We start from the raw sequence: 16,852 nt of genomic DNA, 5'->3' as shown, positions 1-16,852 counted from the left end.
TCTCAAACAAGATGAACCCACACAGGACCACACCAAGATACATTATAATTAAAATGGCAAAGGTTGAAGACAAAGAGAGAATCCTAAAAGCAGCAAGAGAAAGGCAATTAGTAACTTATAAGGCAGCTCCAATAAGAGTGTCAGTTTCTTTCTCAACAGAAACTTTGCAGGCCACAAAGGATTGGTACAAAATATTCAATGTAATGAAAGGAATCTACAACCAAGACTACTCAACCCAGCAAGGCTCTCATTTAAAATTGAGGGCCAGCCTGGTGGCTCAGGTGGTTGGAATGCTGTGCTACTAACGCCGAGGTCGCAGGTTCGATTCCCACATGGGCCAGTGAACTGCGCCCTCTACAGCTAAGATTGTGAACAATGGCTCTCCCTGGAGCTGGGCTGCCAGTGAGCAGAGATCGGCTTGGGCTCCTGGGTGTTGCCATGGGCTGCTGTGTGCTGCCGTGGGCTACTGTGTGCTGCGATGAGAGGCCAGTGGCCAGCATGAATGGCCGGCAGCTGGCGAGATCTGCTGTGAGCTGCTGACGGATGACTGGGGACCAACTGCCTCAGCTGGGGGCAGCACAAGGCTCATAATACCAGCATGGGCCAGGGAGCTGTGTCTTACACAACTAGACGGAGAAACAACGGCTTGAACCAGAGTGGGAGGGGGAGGTGGAAGAAGGGGGGAAAAATAATAAAAAAATTGAAGGAGAGATAAAGAGCTTCCCAGACAAGAGAAAGCTAAAGAAGTTCATCACCACCAAACCAGTATTACAAAGAATGTTACAGGGACTTCTTTAAGATTTAAAATACACACACACACACACACACACACACACACACACACACACATATATGAATAATAAAATGGCAAAAGTTACACATATATCAACAATTACTTTCAATGTAAATTAATTAAATGCTCCAATCAAAAGACACAGGGTAGATGACTGGGTAAGAAAACAAGATCGTTACATATGTTGCATACGAAAAATTCACTTCAGATTGAAAGACATACACACAGACAGAAAGTAAAGGGATGAAAAAAGATATTTCATGAAAATGGAAACACAAAAAGCAGCTGGAGTAGCAATACTTACACCAGACAAAATAGACTTTAAAACAAAGGCTATAACAAGAGACAAAGAAGGACCCAGTCCCACTTCTGGGTATTTATCTGAAGAAACCCAAAATACTACTTCAAGGAGACATGTGCATCCATATGTTCATTGCATCACTATTTACAATAACTAATATGTGGAGGCAACCTGGGTGTCTGTCGATGGAAGTATGGATAAAGAGAAGGTAGTACATATATACTCGTATGTTAACATCCTATAATCAAAACCTTATAGTGATTAAGATATATAGAAAAAATATTTAAAGTTTTAAAAAAGTAAGAAAATATGTATACGTAGGTAGGAAATATTTGAAAGCTAAAAGGCTATTCTTCGATAATATTCACAGTAACTTTCTCTAGGTGGAGAGATTGAAGTGATTTCTCATTTTTTATTTTTGCTTTTCTATACTTAGTATATTTCAACCATGAAACTCTTTCCTTTTATAAATAACTTTAATAAACAGTTTCTCTACATGATGTCAGTTTTACAATTTGGAACTTAGAGATCAAGTGGTTCTATGATCATTGTATACTTTGTATGTACCATCCTTTCAATCCACACTTCTTCAAAGTTCCCTGCACATACGTCAAACTCCTTATTTATCTTTATATCCTTTCAATGCCTACTACAGTACTCAACATATCTAAAGTATGAATATATTACATCAAGATGTTAAAGAATGCATCTCTGGGATAAAATGTGACTGTCCTCTGTTTATTATATTTAATCACCATAATACAGGGATTCTTTAAATTACAAAGAACAGATGATTAAAACAGTAACTTCCAAACTTTTCAACAGAAATCTTTAAGTAAAATCTTGTTTTGAATCCCAAAATATAAAACAGACAAAAATAGAGCCATTCTAGTGGAGGGACTAAAGCTGACCTTGTCCACTCAGCCCTCTTCCTTGACTCTCATAGGCTGCTGTGCAGTTTGGAAACAACAATTCAATACATTCAACTGACCCCATATGCTATGTCAGAGCTAGAAGAGAAAGCAAAAACACATTCAATCTAACATTTATTTATTTAGCTTTTTATCTGCAACTATAAATTACAATCACTAGTACACTTGTAATTCCTTATAGTGTGTTCAACTAAAGAATAAGCAAACACAGAATAGGTCAGTTTAAAAGAAATCACAGTACTTCTTAGTGTAATTTGCAAAAGAGGGAAAAAGTCTTGGGCCCACTCCTTGGAAATAAATATCAAGTAACAGTAAAAATATTCAGCCATTTTCCAGGTATTCGGGGAGGTTCATGCATGGTCCCAGGCAGAGCATCAGAGTTCCTCTTTGAAATATCCCAGCTTTGCCAATGACATCTCTTTTCTCAACTGCATAACTTCCCAAAACATCTGATCAACTATACAAACAAAAGAGAGACACATAAATCACAAAATACCATCTTAAGTATTTTTAATCTGTTTCACTGGACATTTAAGATGAACTGAAACACCAACTGGCATTTCCTAATGACATACCTAATGCCTAGACATTCTATCGCTATTTCACACAAACTTCTTCATCTTCTTGTGAGCACCCCAGTTCTATCAATAAATAAGCAATATTCACCAATTTGCCACAACTACTTGTTAGATACATCAATGACTATCACTTTAGCCGAGGCATTTCAGTGTCCTGAGTAAATGCTGTTGCCTTCATAAGTAGTTACACTCAATGCTCAATTATGCAAGAGTTATTATCTAACTTCTGGGTCTTCTTGTTCTAGTTTGCTGTATCTTGGCCATTTCACCATTCATTAACACTAACAGAGAGTGAGAAGGACAAGAAACAGTCCAGAGAACTCAGTAACATTCTATGTGCCTAATAATAGGGAAAGTTTTGTATATGGCTCAAATTAGAAATAAAAATAAATGTAGAGAATGATCTATAAATTTCAATTATCTTTACTTTTGTAAGCCCTGTCTGTAAGTAGAAAAAAGATGGCTCTATATTTCATACGATAAAAGGTCTTCATTTGACATGTGATCAGATTAAACTGATTTAGATCAGTAGTTCTCCACCAGGGGAGATTTTGTTCCCAAGGGTTCTTTTGGCAATATCTGGATACATTTTTCATTACTGGCATCTAGTGAATAAAGCCCAGGGAGGCTGTTAAGCATCTTACAATGCACAAGATAGGCCCCACAACAAAGATTTACCCAGCTCAAAATGTTAACAGTACCAAGGTTGAGCAACTTTGCTTTAGATTTAGCTGCCCTAAATTCTTTTGGCACAGGCACAGATAATAAATAGATGTTTACATTAATAATATTTATTTACTACAAACCCACACAGTATATGATGTGTATCAAATACTGTCAAGTGGAAGAGTGATGGAAACCAGAAAAGAAACTACTTTTATCACCATCGTTCCCCCATTATTCATGACACTATCTTCCTATTTTCATAAATTATCTTTCAGCCTTCCCTACAAAACCTAATATTTTAACAAGGAGGAAAAATATGCTTGACACTTTAACATAACATAAATCATCTGTTCTCCAGCCTAAATCATGTTATCCACCAATAGGATTCAAAAAGATGTCAATTTTATTAAAGTCATAAAAAGTATTGTATAGTTTAAAGACTACTTGTCCGCTACACAGCTTTCTGAAATTCAACATTAGAGACAGGTTTGACCTTTATTTTTTTAGATAATAAAATATAATTATATGGTCTTCTACATAAATATGACTGTTCGTAACATACCAGAGCTTGAGAAATGCTAAACTAAGTTTTCATGGGCATGACTAATTTTTCCATAGAATTAATTAAGCTTCACCAGTTTACATGATTGAAAGACAGTCATTTTTAAGGATAAGAATATTTTCAATGCAAAAATATATATAAACAGGAAAATTTTCCACAACTTCAAATACAAAACTGGCAGACTTGTCTCTAGCCTACCATCGATTATTTCTGTTTTCAAACAATCATGTGTACTCAAGAAGCACTGCTTTGAAGCTGTTGGGCCATAGTCCTGGAATTTAAGATATTCGGCTGTAACAGCCAAGATTTGGAAACGATCTAAGTGTCCATCAATAGATGAATGGATAAAGAAGATGTGGTACATATATACAATGGAATATTACTGAGCCATAAAAAAGAATGAAATCTTGCCATCTGCAACAACATGGATGACCTAGAGGGTATTATGCTAAGTGAAATAAGTCAGGCAGAGAAAGACAGAAAGACAAATACCATATCATTTCACTTACATGTGGAACCTAAAAAACAAAATAAACAAACAAAACAAAAACAAACTCACAGATACAGAGAACATTTTGATGGCTGCCCGATGGGTGAAAAAGGGCAAATGATTAAGAAGTACAAGTTGGTAGTTGCAAAATAGTCAGGGGGATGTAAAGTACAGCATAGAGAATATAGTCAATAATACTATAATAAATATGTACAGTGTCAGATGGGTACTAGACTTATGGGGTGATCACTTTATTAGTTTTATAAATGTCTAATCACTATGTTGTATACCTGAAACTAATATAATACTGTATATCAACTGTAATTGAAAAATAAAAAATTATTTTAAAGAAGATATCTGGCTATAAATGCATCAGTTATCATGAAAAACTATATTAAAACAATATTAAAACACTTGCATGAGGTTGGCTCTCCTCGATATATCATCTGCATGTTTCTGCTAATTTAGAATATAGTAATCTTTATCCCATTCAGAATTACCCTCATGACTGCTTTACTAATTCACACGTGAAAGCAGAAAATACAGAAAAAAATTGTTAGCTCCTTGTGGTTTCCACCAGTTAAAATAAATCTGCCCACAGCTAGAGCTCGCTCATTTTTCTCTCTCAAGGAGTAAATACAATGAGCTTGTACTCCCTTCACACTTCCTATGTGGTTTACCATATACCTCTTAAGAGTTAAAACTCCCCCCCTGCTTAAAATTCAAAATTAGAGTAAAAGGAGGCAAACATAAGGATTAAACGTAATATGCTTTAAAAGAGACCTTTGTTCTCAAATTCTCTACACATTTTATTAGAACTAGTAAGAGACTCAATATAAATATACCAATAATAAAGTTTATTTGAACATTGCTACATGACCTATACTTTTCACTGAACTTTTATGTAAATATTTTATAACGAATTAGGAACACTCACCGTCCTGCTGTTTCACAAGTCCCTGCTGAATATATCGAATGTATGTAAAAAAGTTACATACAGAAGTGATCTAGGCCAAAAGGGAAAAAATGTCATAAAATATCAAATGTCTCACATAAAAGCGAGCTTTATTAAAATTCATGGTTAAGTTACTTACCCTGTATCTACAAAAAGGAGAAATATAATAGTAGTTGCTTGAGTCCCCTAATTTAATTCTGTGTTTACAGGACTTACTCTGGCCAGTGAGAGCACATTTTCTGTAAAATAACGATACAATTTAGTTTTTTAAAATTAAAAGCATTTTGCCCCTACCTTCTGTACAAGCTGTCCATTCATTAAGAACAAATATTTGAGAATCTACTAAGTACCTGGCACTGTTCTAGATGCTGGGCTATGATGAAAAAGACAAAATCCCTCCCCTTTTGGGGTTTACATTCTAGTATAAGCTTAACAGCATAACATTAACCATGGTTCTAGAAATAGAAATTAAATGCTTTAATTGTATGCCCTGTCCTGGAGAAAATTTACAAACGAGTGAGCCGATACAGGACAGCTCTCAGCTTTCCATCAGGACCTCAACTTCCTTCTCAGTTGGAAAAAACCTAATGATAACTATTCAAGGCGCAAAACACGTTACTGATAGCTTGCAGGATAACAGCTTCCAGATAGAGTACTTTCTGATGTGTTTGGTTGGTTTACATGCATTTAATGTGGTACCTAAGCCTGAGTGAGAAATACAAAATAAGTCACCTCACAGAATAAGTCACTTCACAAAAATACTGAATTTTAACAATTATATAAATGGTACACTACATTTAGACATACCATCCTGTCTCTCTATTTACATACTATAAAATCTAAAATTTGCTATAAGGGCTTTGTGGTTGGAATTAGGCTGTTTAAGCCTCTTGAAGGCAGAGACTGTATCTTATTCATCTTTAAATGCCTGGCACCAAGCATGTTCCTGGCACACGGCAGACATTCAATGACTGTTGATAAGTGATGGACCACCTGTCACTCACTCTACTGCTCAACAGGAGTGATAGACAGCTGGTTTGTCTATCAGGTTGGACTTGCAGCAGTCCAGCTGTCCCCCTAGTAAGCTAGGAGCTTGGTTGAATACAACTACCACTCCCTATCAATGCAAAATTAGTGTAGCTGTAAGTAAAATAAAGTGGCCAACAGCATTTTATATGACATTATAAATGATATAGTAAAGAAAAATATATTAAATGGTCATTAAATTTCAGCTACACTTACAAAAAATATACATCTGACTGTGTGCCTCCGTATTAAGAAAACACATGGAGAATGTGTATACAACACAGGATAATTCTGGAGGTGGCCATTGCAATCACAAAAGAATTTTTACCTTTTCAAAGAAATTTTGCCTCACTGTTCCTTCATTAATAAATTCCTTTAATTACCTATAACAGTATTCTTGAAAAACACTAAACTACTAGCTTTGGAAGGATAGATGAACAAGAAACTTAAGGCACAATGTTGGAAGTCTTTGGAACTTCCAAAAGTGTAACTTACACAAGATAAAAAGTACTATCAAGCTGATAATTTATACCTTCCCTTCTGGAAACAGACTATACCTGTTTATCTACTATTTTGTCTAATTTTGAAAGGCTCTGCTAAAGTTGTTTTAAGTACCAATTTTTTTAATTAAAAAAAGTGTTTAACATCTCTTTTTTAAAGCCATTTGTAAACGATCACAGTCAATAATTTTTATGCGAGCTAGGTCTTCTGTCCTCCAATTCTGATGTTTTGTAACGTGCTACACTACCTCAGTATCTCTTAACAGCTCTTGTCCCAAGATTTCAAATCCTTGTTTGACATTTTCACTCGGGATGTCAACATGTTTAAATCTAGACCTATCATCTTCTTCCCCAAAGCAGAGCCCCTCCTATTAGTTTCCAAAAGTCATATCATTCTTCTAGTCAGTCATCTCTAACTCCTTTGTCTTTTATCATCATCCCCCCACCAGAATCTAATCACCTCCTAAATTTTCTTTAAGATTTTCCACATTTTTCCTCTTCATGCGCTCAACATCCTCTGCACACAGTTTCCTTGTTTCTAAACTTTCAGTCCTATGTATTATTCTTTATCTACACAAATTCCACCCACGCTTCAAAACCCCAGATCAAACCTCCTCCCTCCAAGAGCAGTCCCTGAGCACCACCACTGGATTGATTTTTGTCTTCCTCAAAATTCCCAGAGCACTGCGCCATGCATTTATGGCTTATTTGCATAACCTAGTCCATGAGAGCCTTAGCCAGGGCCGTACGTCACATTTCATAAAAGAGGACAATATCTTCCGTAAGTTTTTTTCCACACTAACAAAAACTGGGTTTCTGGCCCCATTCCCACAAGCACAATGTCCTCAAACTATGTAAACTGTTCCCTGACCCTAATCTGTATAATTATTTTACTAGAATACTATATAAACCCACTTTAACTGATATCTTCATTTGTTATCATGTGATATTTGCACATGCATAATATGCGTGATATATAATGCAAACACAAATTTAAAATTTTACAATAAAAACTACTATATGCTATATTTACAATAAGGTATAACACAGATCTTAAAAGCACGAAAACGGCTATCATTAATGATCAGGATAAAAATACGTGGGTGTTTGTGATGGAGAATTTAGGAATGTAAATACCCTCCCCCAAATTCAGAGGCCACTGTGCACATGGGGAGTGTAAAACAGGACACGGCTCTAGGTGGCTATGTGGCTCACTGAGCAAAGGCATGACTAAGTCCCCTCCACAAATAGCCCAATACCAACACTGTGTGATCCTGTTGAGAATGTAATGAACATAACAGGAAACAGGAAGAATCATACAACTCCTACAATAGGCTTTACCGCCGACCTGTAGTGAATCTCAACCAGCCTTTTCCTCTTTTGTCTTCAAAATGATCCAGACAAAACTCACTTATGCTCTTTGGGCTTTCCAGTTCCCTATATTAATCTAATTCTTAACCAACAACTAAGCAACTTCCTCAGAATCTTTCCAAGTCACTTTCTAAACTGCTGGGCCAAAGGTTTGAGGTACTGTTGATTTGATTTTAGTCTTTCTTCCTCCTGGGACTGGATGGAAAAAAGCCTGCCCTGATATGAAACGTTGGAGTCTTGTCTCTATAATTTCCAAATACCTCTCATATATGGAAGACAGAACTGATTATTTACCAAAATGAGAATCCTTTCTTATGAGAGCATGAAAGGAGAGTACTAATCAAGTCTTTTGGTATCCAAGTCTTTTTGGTACCTGTTTACTTGCTTGATAAGACTTGGTCTAATTTACTGCCTTCCCAAGCTATTTTTGGTGGTACCCTCAGAAAGAAACATTTTACACAGAAACAAAGGACACACAACTATACAAATATGTGTAACAAACAAAAGTTCTGCTTATGACCCACTAAAGTGAATGCATCATCAACTAATGGACCACAGTCTGTGGTTAAAAAAAAAAAAATGTTTCTAACATCTGGTCTACCGGGATCCCTAACATGTATGTGTATTTTTGTAATTAAAAGCGTTCTCCTTTGATTCTTATTTGAAATGCTGTATTCCACACTGTCTGGGGATTTGTGCTTGAGCTGCACAGGTTCTACACAGACAACTGACAACTGACAAGAAATTTAAACACACTTAAAACTAGAAAAACTAAATAACACATAAAACTTTAAAACCTCAGTATTTTCCACAAGACATGGTTTTGAAACATACTTTGGTCCTCCACATTCGACTGCAGATGCCTTCACAAATCGAATAGGCTGTAATCCCACTGGCTCAATGCTCAGAGTATTGTTTTCCACAGCTTCCAGAACAGCTGAAGCCAACTTTCAAAAAAATAAAAAGTATTAGACACTATGCTGGCAGAAAAATATCCAATTATTCTATAGTAAACATATTTTAAAAATTATTCTTTGCCCAAGTTGCACTAGCTTGGCCTTAGCCAATGAAAAAGAAAGAAACCACATAATATTGGTTTGAACTGTTTTATAATTCAAACCTTGTTATGAAAGGCAATTCAGTTATAGCTAAAGAACTTTTCTCATTATCTGGAAGAGGATTAAAGGCATTCATTCCAGTCTCTGTTAAACCTTCCCTACAATTAGCATCCACTGTTAATGTAACTTCAAAATGAATATCCCAGTGCTTCATTTTGCTAATTGTATGCAATGTTTTTAATATTGGTCATTCATAACACAGCAGTATATATTAATTATAGCTTTATAGCTTTCTGAAGTTGTATTTCTGAGTACAAGAGAGTCTACAAAAAAGAGGAATTAATGAAATTGTCAAATACTAAATGCCCAGATGGAGACGGTAGCAACTGACAAGTAACAGATGAAATCGGCCAACTACTTCAGTGTGGCAAGATCACTAACGCAGAATGGCCTGCCTAACACCAGGCCCGGAACCACAATGAGTAAACAAATCTTCACATCAAAAGCGTTTTACTGCTCATCTTAACTTCTTCCAAGTAACGTTATCATTAAACCCTCTAAAGATTTAACGTGAGACTCTTAGTTAAGATTAAATACTTTATACATTAATAGACAGGATATTTGCAGACAAATCTTCCATGTGTAAGAAAAAATTAAAATTATGACCTTACGTTTGTATAGTGACTTATATTTTTAAAAAGCTTTTGTACCTACTTAATGCACTTCATTTTATCCTCTTAACAATCCTATGGACATAGGCAAGGAAGGCACTTTTTTTCCCACTTTGAAGATGAAGAAACAAAATATGATTTTTTTTTTTTATCATGTACAGATAAGCACAACAAACACCACAGAGGGCAGAACTTCCCTCACCCTGAACCGAGAATCAAGGAAGTCCTACCCCCAATACGTATTTAATCCTTCGCTCCAGTGTAACACACATTTTGGTATGAACGAGCCTCTGCTCAAATAAGGAAAGATGTTCAGTACCTGAATGCCAAGAAATTACTATGATCCTAATGTGGAATGGAAAAATTGTAAAATGCAACATTTTATAATAACTTATTTATGTAAGATATTCAAATACATGATTTACTAAAAGGTATAGTAACAACTCTAATGCATTCCTATAAAATTTTTTTAAATTACCTCACTTTTTGAGAATGTTAAACATGGGAAGATATCTTCCTGATAGATTTTGTCTAAGAAAGGACACGTTCTGTCCATTGTGGGCTCATCCTTCCAAGATCTGAATTCATTATACAGAGATAAGTCAGCCTAACAAACCAAAAGAAAACACAAATAACTTTTTAAAAAACACAAACATAAGCTCACTTTATAAAACTAAAACAATTTAAACATTACTGAAAAAAAGAAATACTCTTCATTTAAAATAATAAGTTGAGTCACTCTTGATTAGTTATAATACCTGGTATTCAAATTCCCAAATGACTAACTGCCGCTTTTCAACGCATTCACTCTTGGTGTCTAATGATGCTATCATTTCCCGCCCCCCCCCCCAAAATAAAGTGGAGCTTCTCTTAAGACACATGTGCACACTGTTCTGAAAATAAAAAATGATGACAAGTCTTTTCTGAAAATAATCAAAAAATAACTTGGACCCAAGTTAATTAAAGTGTTTGAATAAACTGAGACTCACTAAATTGTGAAACCAAAAATTTGGGGTCAAAAATGACACGAATTGTTCTGCCATTACCTGAAAGCATTTCCAAAGGAATTTCCAAAATGTTTATTTTATAAGCAGCAAGATTAAAAGAAGCACACATATAAGCCTCCTACATTGACTATCTTAAAATGTAACGTTTATTCAGGTATTTGGGGCAGATGAACATCCAGCAACTACCAGCTGAATTACCAACAATATTCCAGGCTGGCACTTGCCTTCCTAGTCATTCTTCCAGGTGTCCCTCTCTTTCCTTCCTCCCTTTTAACAAGTTTTTCCTAAGTATTCTTCAAGCTCATTATGACCTGTCACCTGCACCCAGCCACCCTAACAGAGTCAAGTCCCTCATTCTGCTGCATCTCTAAGCTGCTCCTGTCCAGAAGCCCTGGGTCCCCTAGAAATGATGCACTGACTACAGCTATGGCCTCTAGCACAGCTGAACCTTCCTCGGATGCACAGGGCGTCTACATGAAAATAACACAACCTTTCCTACAGACTTTAAGGTGCATCATGGTAACCTCAATGTAAAATTTTCTCATCCTAATCCATAAATTCCTTGAAATCAAAGCTAAGGGCAAAAGGATAAAAATATTAGGAAATAAGCAACCAGAATTTTCAAATTTTCTTTGTCAAATTTATCCTTCAACGGACAGAAACCCCAAAGCAGATAAAATGGTGTCCTAAGGAAAGATTCTAGTTTAAAGGCAATAATTTAAACTATTTATTAAAAACTGACTCTGTGCCAGGAACTATGGTAAGCAGTTCACAAACAGTTAATCCTCACAGCTACGCAAGACAGACATTATGATCTCCATTTTACAGATAAGGAAACTAGGGATTAGAGAGGTAAGTAAGTTACCCAAGGTTAGGAGCAAGAAAGCAGGAAAAGTTCAAATTCACATCTAAGTGACTTGACCTCAAAGCCTTGCATAATGCATGTGGGTGTACATGTATGCACATATGTTTGAAATATTGCAAATGTCATGTCTGAATGCCCTCACCCTATTTTCTACAGAAACATGAATATGTTTCATTTTCTTTTGGACTATTATATCTTTTACTAAGACACAGGTTGAATTTATGTGTTTCTCCTTTGTCTAATAAAACTTTTTGACAAGTTTTTCACAAAACATTAGAATATTGTATGTATCTGGAAATCTAATTATTATCTTGAAGTTATATGCTGTCTATTCATATTTTAAGGGATTTTGTAAATAAAAACAAACCTTTAAACTGTTCCACGAGAAAATATTTAAGTTTTGTTAGTGTATACAATAGGAAAAAGGTTACACACTGAGAAACCATAGCAAAAATACAAGTTGTACCAAGCAATTAAAAATGTTAAATTCAAAGAAATTAAAGTTATAACTTAAAAAAAGTTTCTTAAATATTTAACAGAAACCAATGTGAATTTTAGATTTTGTTACATTCAGATTTGACAAAGTACTAAACTTCTCTCTCACTGACAACTTTTGATAATAATTAAACAAAATGTAATTCAATTAAAACAGATAACAACTTTGTATTTTTTGTTGCTTAATTATCTGAATTAACTCTAGGACTCCCTTTACTTTTACTCCTTTAATTCTACTTCTCCCAGAATTCAAATAAAAGTAACATACTGTTATTTACGAAAATCACCTTATTTTTACACATTTCTTACACTCATATTTTGTTAGAGAGCCTTAGCAAGAAATTTTGAATAGCCAAATCAGTAAAGCCACCCACTCTCCTTTATGCAAAGTATGACAATGTGCTCCCTAAATGAAATATCAAGATTAAGAAACTTACCAAGTTTCCAGCAGGTACTCCAAGGTCAGCCAGGTAGAGAATGGCACTGAAGAATCCCTGAAAGCAGCCAGCTCTAGATAAAGCCTCCCCCATCTTAATACTGTATATTTTGTACTAAAAATTTTGCTGGCAAAGATCATAACTGACACCTCAGTGAGGAGAATTAGTAAGTATCAACAGTCAGAGGGGACAGTCCTTGACGAGTTACCTCTTTGCAGTCTTTTACAATTGGCTGTATCACATTGAGGTCCTGATGACTGCCACTCATAGCACTGCTTGTACTTTTATTTCTTGTATGCCCCTTTTTAAAAGGGATCTTTCCACCTGGCAGAGGCTCTTGTGTAGGTGATGTTGGAGAACTGGACAATACAAGTGTCTTCAATGCAGCTACTTCAGCTTGAAGTACATCAATCTTGAAAAGAAATCAACATAGTTGTGTACACTAAATACATTTTATGATAGATGCAGCTTAAGGTTAGCAACTTGGTGAAAACACTTTCCTTTCAAAAATGAAATATAAGTTTTCTTTGTATTTCCTGTGGAATAATAAAAGGAATAATAAAAGGAAAACCAATACTAATAAAAGTAAAACTAAGTTTTTTGATGTTTTCATATGGTTTGGATTCAGTTGCTATTCACAATAGCGAAATTTTAAAAATTATCAAAATATCTAACATTTATGTGAATTTTCAAAATCTTCAAAATATAATAGCTTATGATTAGTTGTAGTTTATTCCTAAAACAGTAAATAACATTTACTCTAATAATATTTTGATAACTTTTTTTAGTGAATTGAGAAAATAAATACTAACTTTAAAATGTGATTATATAATCCTTTAGATAATATATGTGATTCACAAGTCTTTGACTCACTTGGTTCTAATATAAATGGATACCAAATGTTCACTATTAATTTCGTCTACACAAGTAGCTATTTTCTCCTTGATGGTTTCTTATTGTTTCCAAATCTTTACAATCAAAACAAAACCCAGTAAGTATCAAGGTATCTTTAAAACAGTAATCACTAATTTCTTTACATTTTATACTATTAAAAGCAGTAAAAACTTACTTTTCCTTGTGCTTCTTTCAGCTGTTTTTCTGCTGTTGCCTGCTTGACATTTGCTTCTCTCACCATCTTATGAGCTTCCTGAAAAAGTTAACATCTCAAATTTGGAAACAAAGTATTTAGCATTTGTTTTCAAAAATCTTTTCATAAGTGATTGACACAAAGATACACAACCAAAATGTAGCCTGAAAGTAAGCATTCAATGTCAAATACTGAAATAGCAGTTATCAGCAGACAGACAAACTATTAGGAATTAGGAATAGGTACCTTCTTTTAGTACCTATTACCACTGAGGCAGCCAAGTTGAGTCAATTCTCTAATCCATGGTTGAGTAAAGGTCTGTGAATGTGATGAAGGAAAATATATGACCCACATGTCAAACGGAACTTCTATACAGTTAGGTTCTTATAATTTGGTAAACATATATATATGTTTACATATATATGACTAATTCATATATATATGACTAATATTTATATTATTAGTCACAGGAAAGGCATACATAAGGGACAACTAAAAACAGTAACATCAATACTGTTTCTTGGAGAACCCTGACTAATATACACCAAGAATGCTAAACGTCCTACAATGTCAATGGTACCCCTACTGAGAAACACTGCTTGCGTTGGGTAAAAATTTTGGTCCCAGTGGCAGGCTGGAGATAAATAGGAGTACCTTCGAACAAGCAGATGTACGTTTTAACATTCCTCAAATCATCCCATATCTGATATACAACAAGGGTTTGCCATTTTTGTTGTGGAGTCACATAAAGTTACGCTAAAGCAGCCTCTAAATACTTGGTAAAATCAAAATTTAAAGTTACCTTTCTTTCTACATACGCATTTTTAAACAACCTGATACTGGGTAGCCCATAGCAACTCTTTCCTTTTCACACATTTTAAGTTGCAGACTCTATATTTCTTCAAAGTTTCATTTTTTCTTAGAGGACTTATAAATATGCATAAAGCTAAGCATATGTTTCTCAAGATTCCCTCAAAAAACAATTCTATCAATTTATAAAAATCAAGACACTGCTCTTGGCCAAGACGTAAATAGACCAACCTCAAATAGACTAGCTGTGAGTTCCTCCAATTCCTGTCCAAGTTGATCTCGTACTTTAGAAAGCCTCTCACATTCTTCATCTTTTAACTTTAGTTCCTATGAGAAATTGATCATGTTACTTTGGATTTCCATAGTTTGAAGTTACATTCAGCAGACTATATAATCTTTATGAATAAAACTACAAAATTTAATACTGTTCCCTCCTAAAATGTTCACATTGAAAATGTCTATTTAGTACTTGCTAAGTGGAAGACAACAAGGCAAATCTAAAATTACAAATAATTCTACTTCACATATTAAATGTTCATGTTTCTTTCATAAAACATCCAAAGATTAGATATGATCGTATATGACATGTGAAAATAAACAATTAAATGACTTCTTTTTCCCCTTAACTTTTCTCTGAACACATTTATTGCTATGAAGCAAGCAATTTCTTCAATTATACTTATTCATTTCAATAAAAGTTTAGTGGCTTTTTTCCCAATGTTTACTTTAAAAACTGTTTACTTATTAATAACTTTATGTACCATACTGTAGTAAGTCTAAAATTTCCATTAGGAGACTGTACCATTTTAACACTGCAACCAGAGGCAAATGATGCATATTTGCATTTAAAATTAAGAAGGTTAATGACAAAAAAAAAAAATCACATCCTACATTTTATACATGATTCCACAACAGGTCACAAATAGAGGTTAAAAAATTTCTATATTAAGATATTACAAATATGCAATTTTATATGTTGCCCTAAATTAATCTTTCAAACTTAGAGATTAAAAAAAAAATCCAAGCTCCTTATATACTGGTCACGATCACACTAATAAAATAATAGGTTAGTTGTGTTATAATTGTGGTGGCAGCATAGTTTTTGAATCCCCCACGCACAATTCCTGAAAGCCAAATATACCAATTGGGATATCAATAAAACACAATGACTACATCTTCAATATAACTAGATAAAAAAGAATCACCTCAAACCTGAGACTAGGAGAGACTGAGGCTACACTGCATGATCAGCCACTGTGTGGAAGGGAGCAGCAGGAAGTAAAAGGGACTACAGAGGTGTCCTGCAAAACCTCAAAACCCAAAAAATCATTACAAACGTCCTAAAAGGAGAGGATTCTACCCTTGGTGGAAACTGGGAAAACAAACAGGAGAAACGAGCAAGTTTTTCACAGCGCCAAGTTGCTGGTACGTGCAAAAATCTGTCCTGGGGCAGCAACCAGTACTGTGAAGCTCTAAACTGTCAGCAATCTCAAAGCATCCCGTCAAAGAAACCTTTCCAGGACAGAGCTTCAAATTAACAGAAAAACTCTTGTAATCTGAAACCAAATTGCAGGATAGGAATAATGGAAATAGAGAGAGTGAAGGTTCAGATATTAGAGGAAGATAAGTGGCAAAGTTCCAAAGGAAATAGACTGCAGAAAGCACTATAAGAAAAAGTAAATATCTTATGATGTAATGTTAATAAGCTCGCAGAGACCCTGGGCTAGAGGAGAAAATCTGCTTGAATGAGGCTTACCTCTGAGACACAGAAGTGGCTACACAGATACACCAACAACAATAGAAAGGGAATCCCTTGAACATAAAACTCAGAAAGCTCTCCTGGTTTATCCTATGCCTTCACAGGAACCTCCTCCTAATAGTCCAGGGAAATTCAATTAATTTAAACATAGAAAACAAACAAAAAATATGTGAAGTTGTCATAATAAATAAGTTAAACACAAAGCCAAGTCACCTATAAGGGAAAGAAAATCAGATTGGTATTAAACATCAACAGCATTTATGCTAGAAAACAATGCAGTAACATTTTTAAGATCAAGGTAAGAAAAAACATGAGATGAAGATTTGATATCCAGCCCAAATGTCCTTCAAGTGTAAGGCCAGAGACAAAGAGTTATAAACCTGCAAAACTTCAGAGAATGTCTTTCGCATGAGCATGCCTGAGTGATCAAGTGAAGAATGAGTTTCAGATAATCAAGAAAAAACTAAAGATTTAATATTAAAGACGGGG

At 34.8% G+C, this 16,852-nt stretch overlaps 1 protein-coding gene across 6 annotated transcripts in view; it reads right to left on the bottom strand.

The window, feature by feature from the left end:
- Positions 1-1,551: 1,551 nt before the first annotated feature.
- Positions 1,552-16,852, bottom strand: part of RAB3IP (RAB3A interacting protein) — a 31,938-nt gene continuing 16,637 nt past the window's right edge. For 4 of the 6 annotated variants that reach the window (XM_033117014.1, XM_033117012.1, XM_033117013.1 and 1 more), the window contains 8 exons: positions 14,836-14,931; positions 13,777-13,854; positions 12,916-13,119; positions 10,382-10,510; positions 9,009-9,121; positions 5,417-5,516; positions 5,260-5,329; positions 1,552-2,483 (listed from right to left, as the gene is read on the bottom strand). In XM_033117014.1, coding sequence (XP_032972905.1) covers positions 2,401-2,483; positions 5,260-5,329; positions 5,417-5,516; positions 9,009-9,121; positions 10,382-10,510; positions 12,916-13,119; positions 13,777-13,854; positions 14,836-14,931 — 873 coding nt within the window. In that variant the 3' untranslated portion in view covers positions 1,552-2,400. Of the gene's footprint in view, positions 2,484-5,259; positions 5,330-5,416; positions 5,517-9,008; positions 9,122-10,381; positions 10,511-12,915; positions 13,120-13,776; positions 13,855-14,040; positions 14,113-14,835; positions 14,932-16,852 lie in introns of all 6 variants that reach the window. The other 2 variants (XM_033117016.1, XM_033117017.1) reach the window with 2 other exon arrangements.

Source organism: Rhinolophus ferrumequinum, chromosome 10 (assembly GCF_004115265.2).
Source record: "Rhinolophus ferrumequinum isolate MPI-CBG mRhiFer1 chromosome 10, mRhiFer1_v1.p, whole genome shotgun sequence".
In the NCBI taxonomy this organism is placed as follows: domain Eukaryota; kingdom Metazoa; phylum Chordata; class Mammalia; order Chiroptera; family Rhinolophidae; genus Rhinolophus; species Rhinolophus ferrumequinum.
Note: the sequence above shows the minus strand (reverse complement) of the source record. Positions and strands in the feature narration are given on the sequence as shown.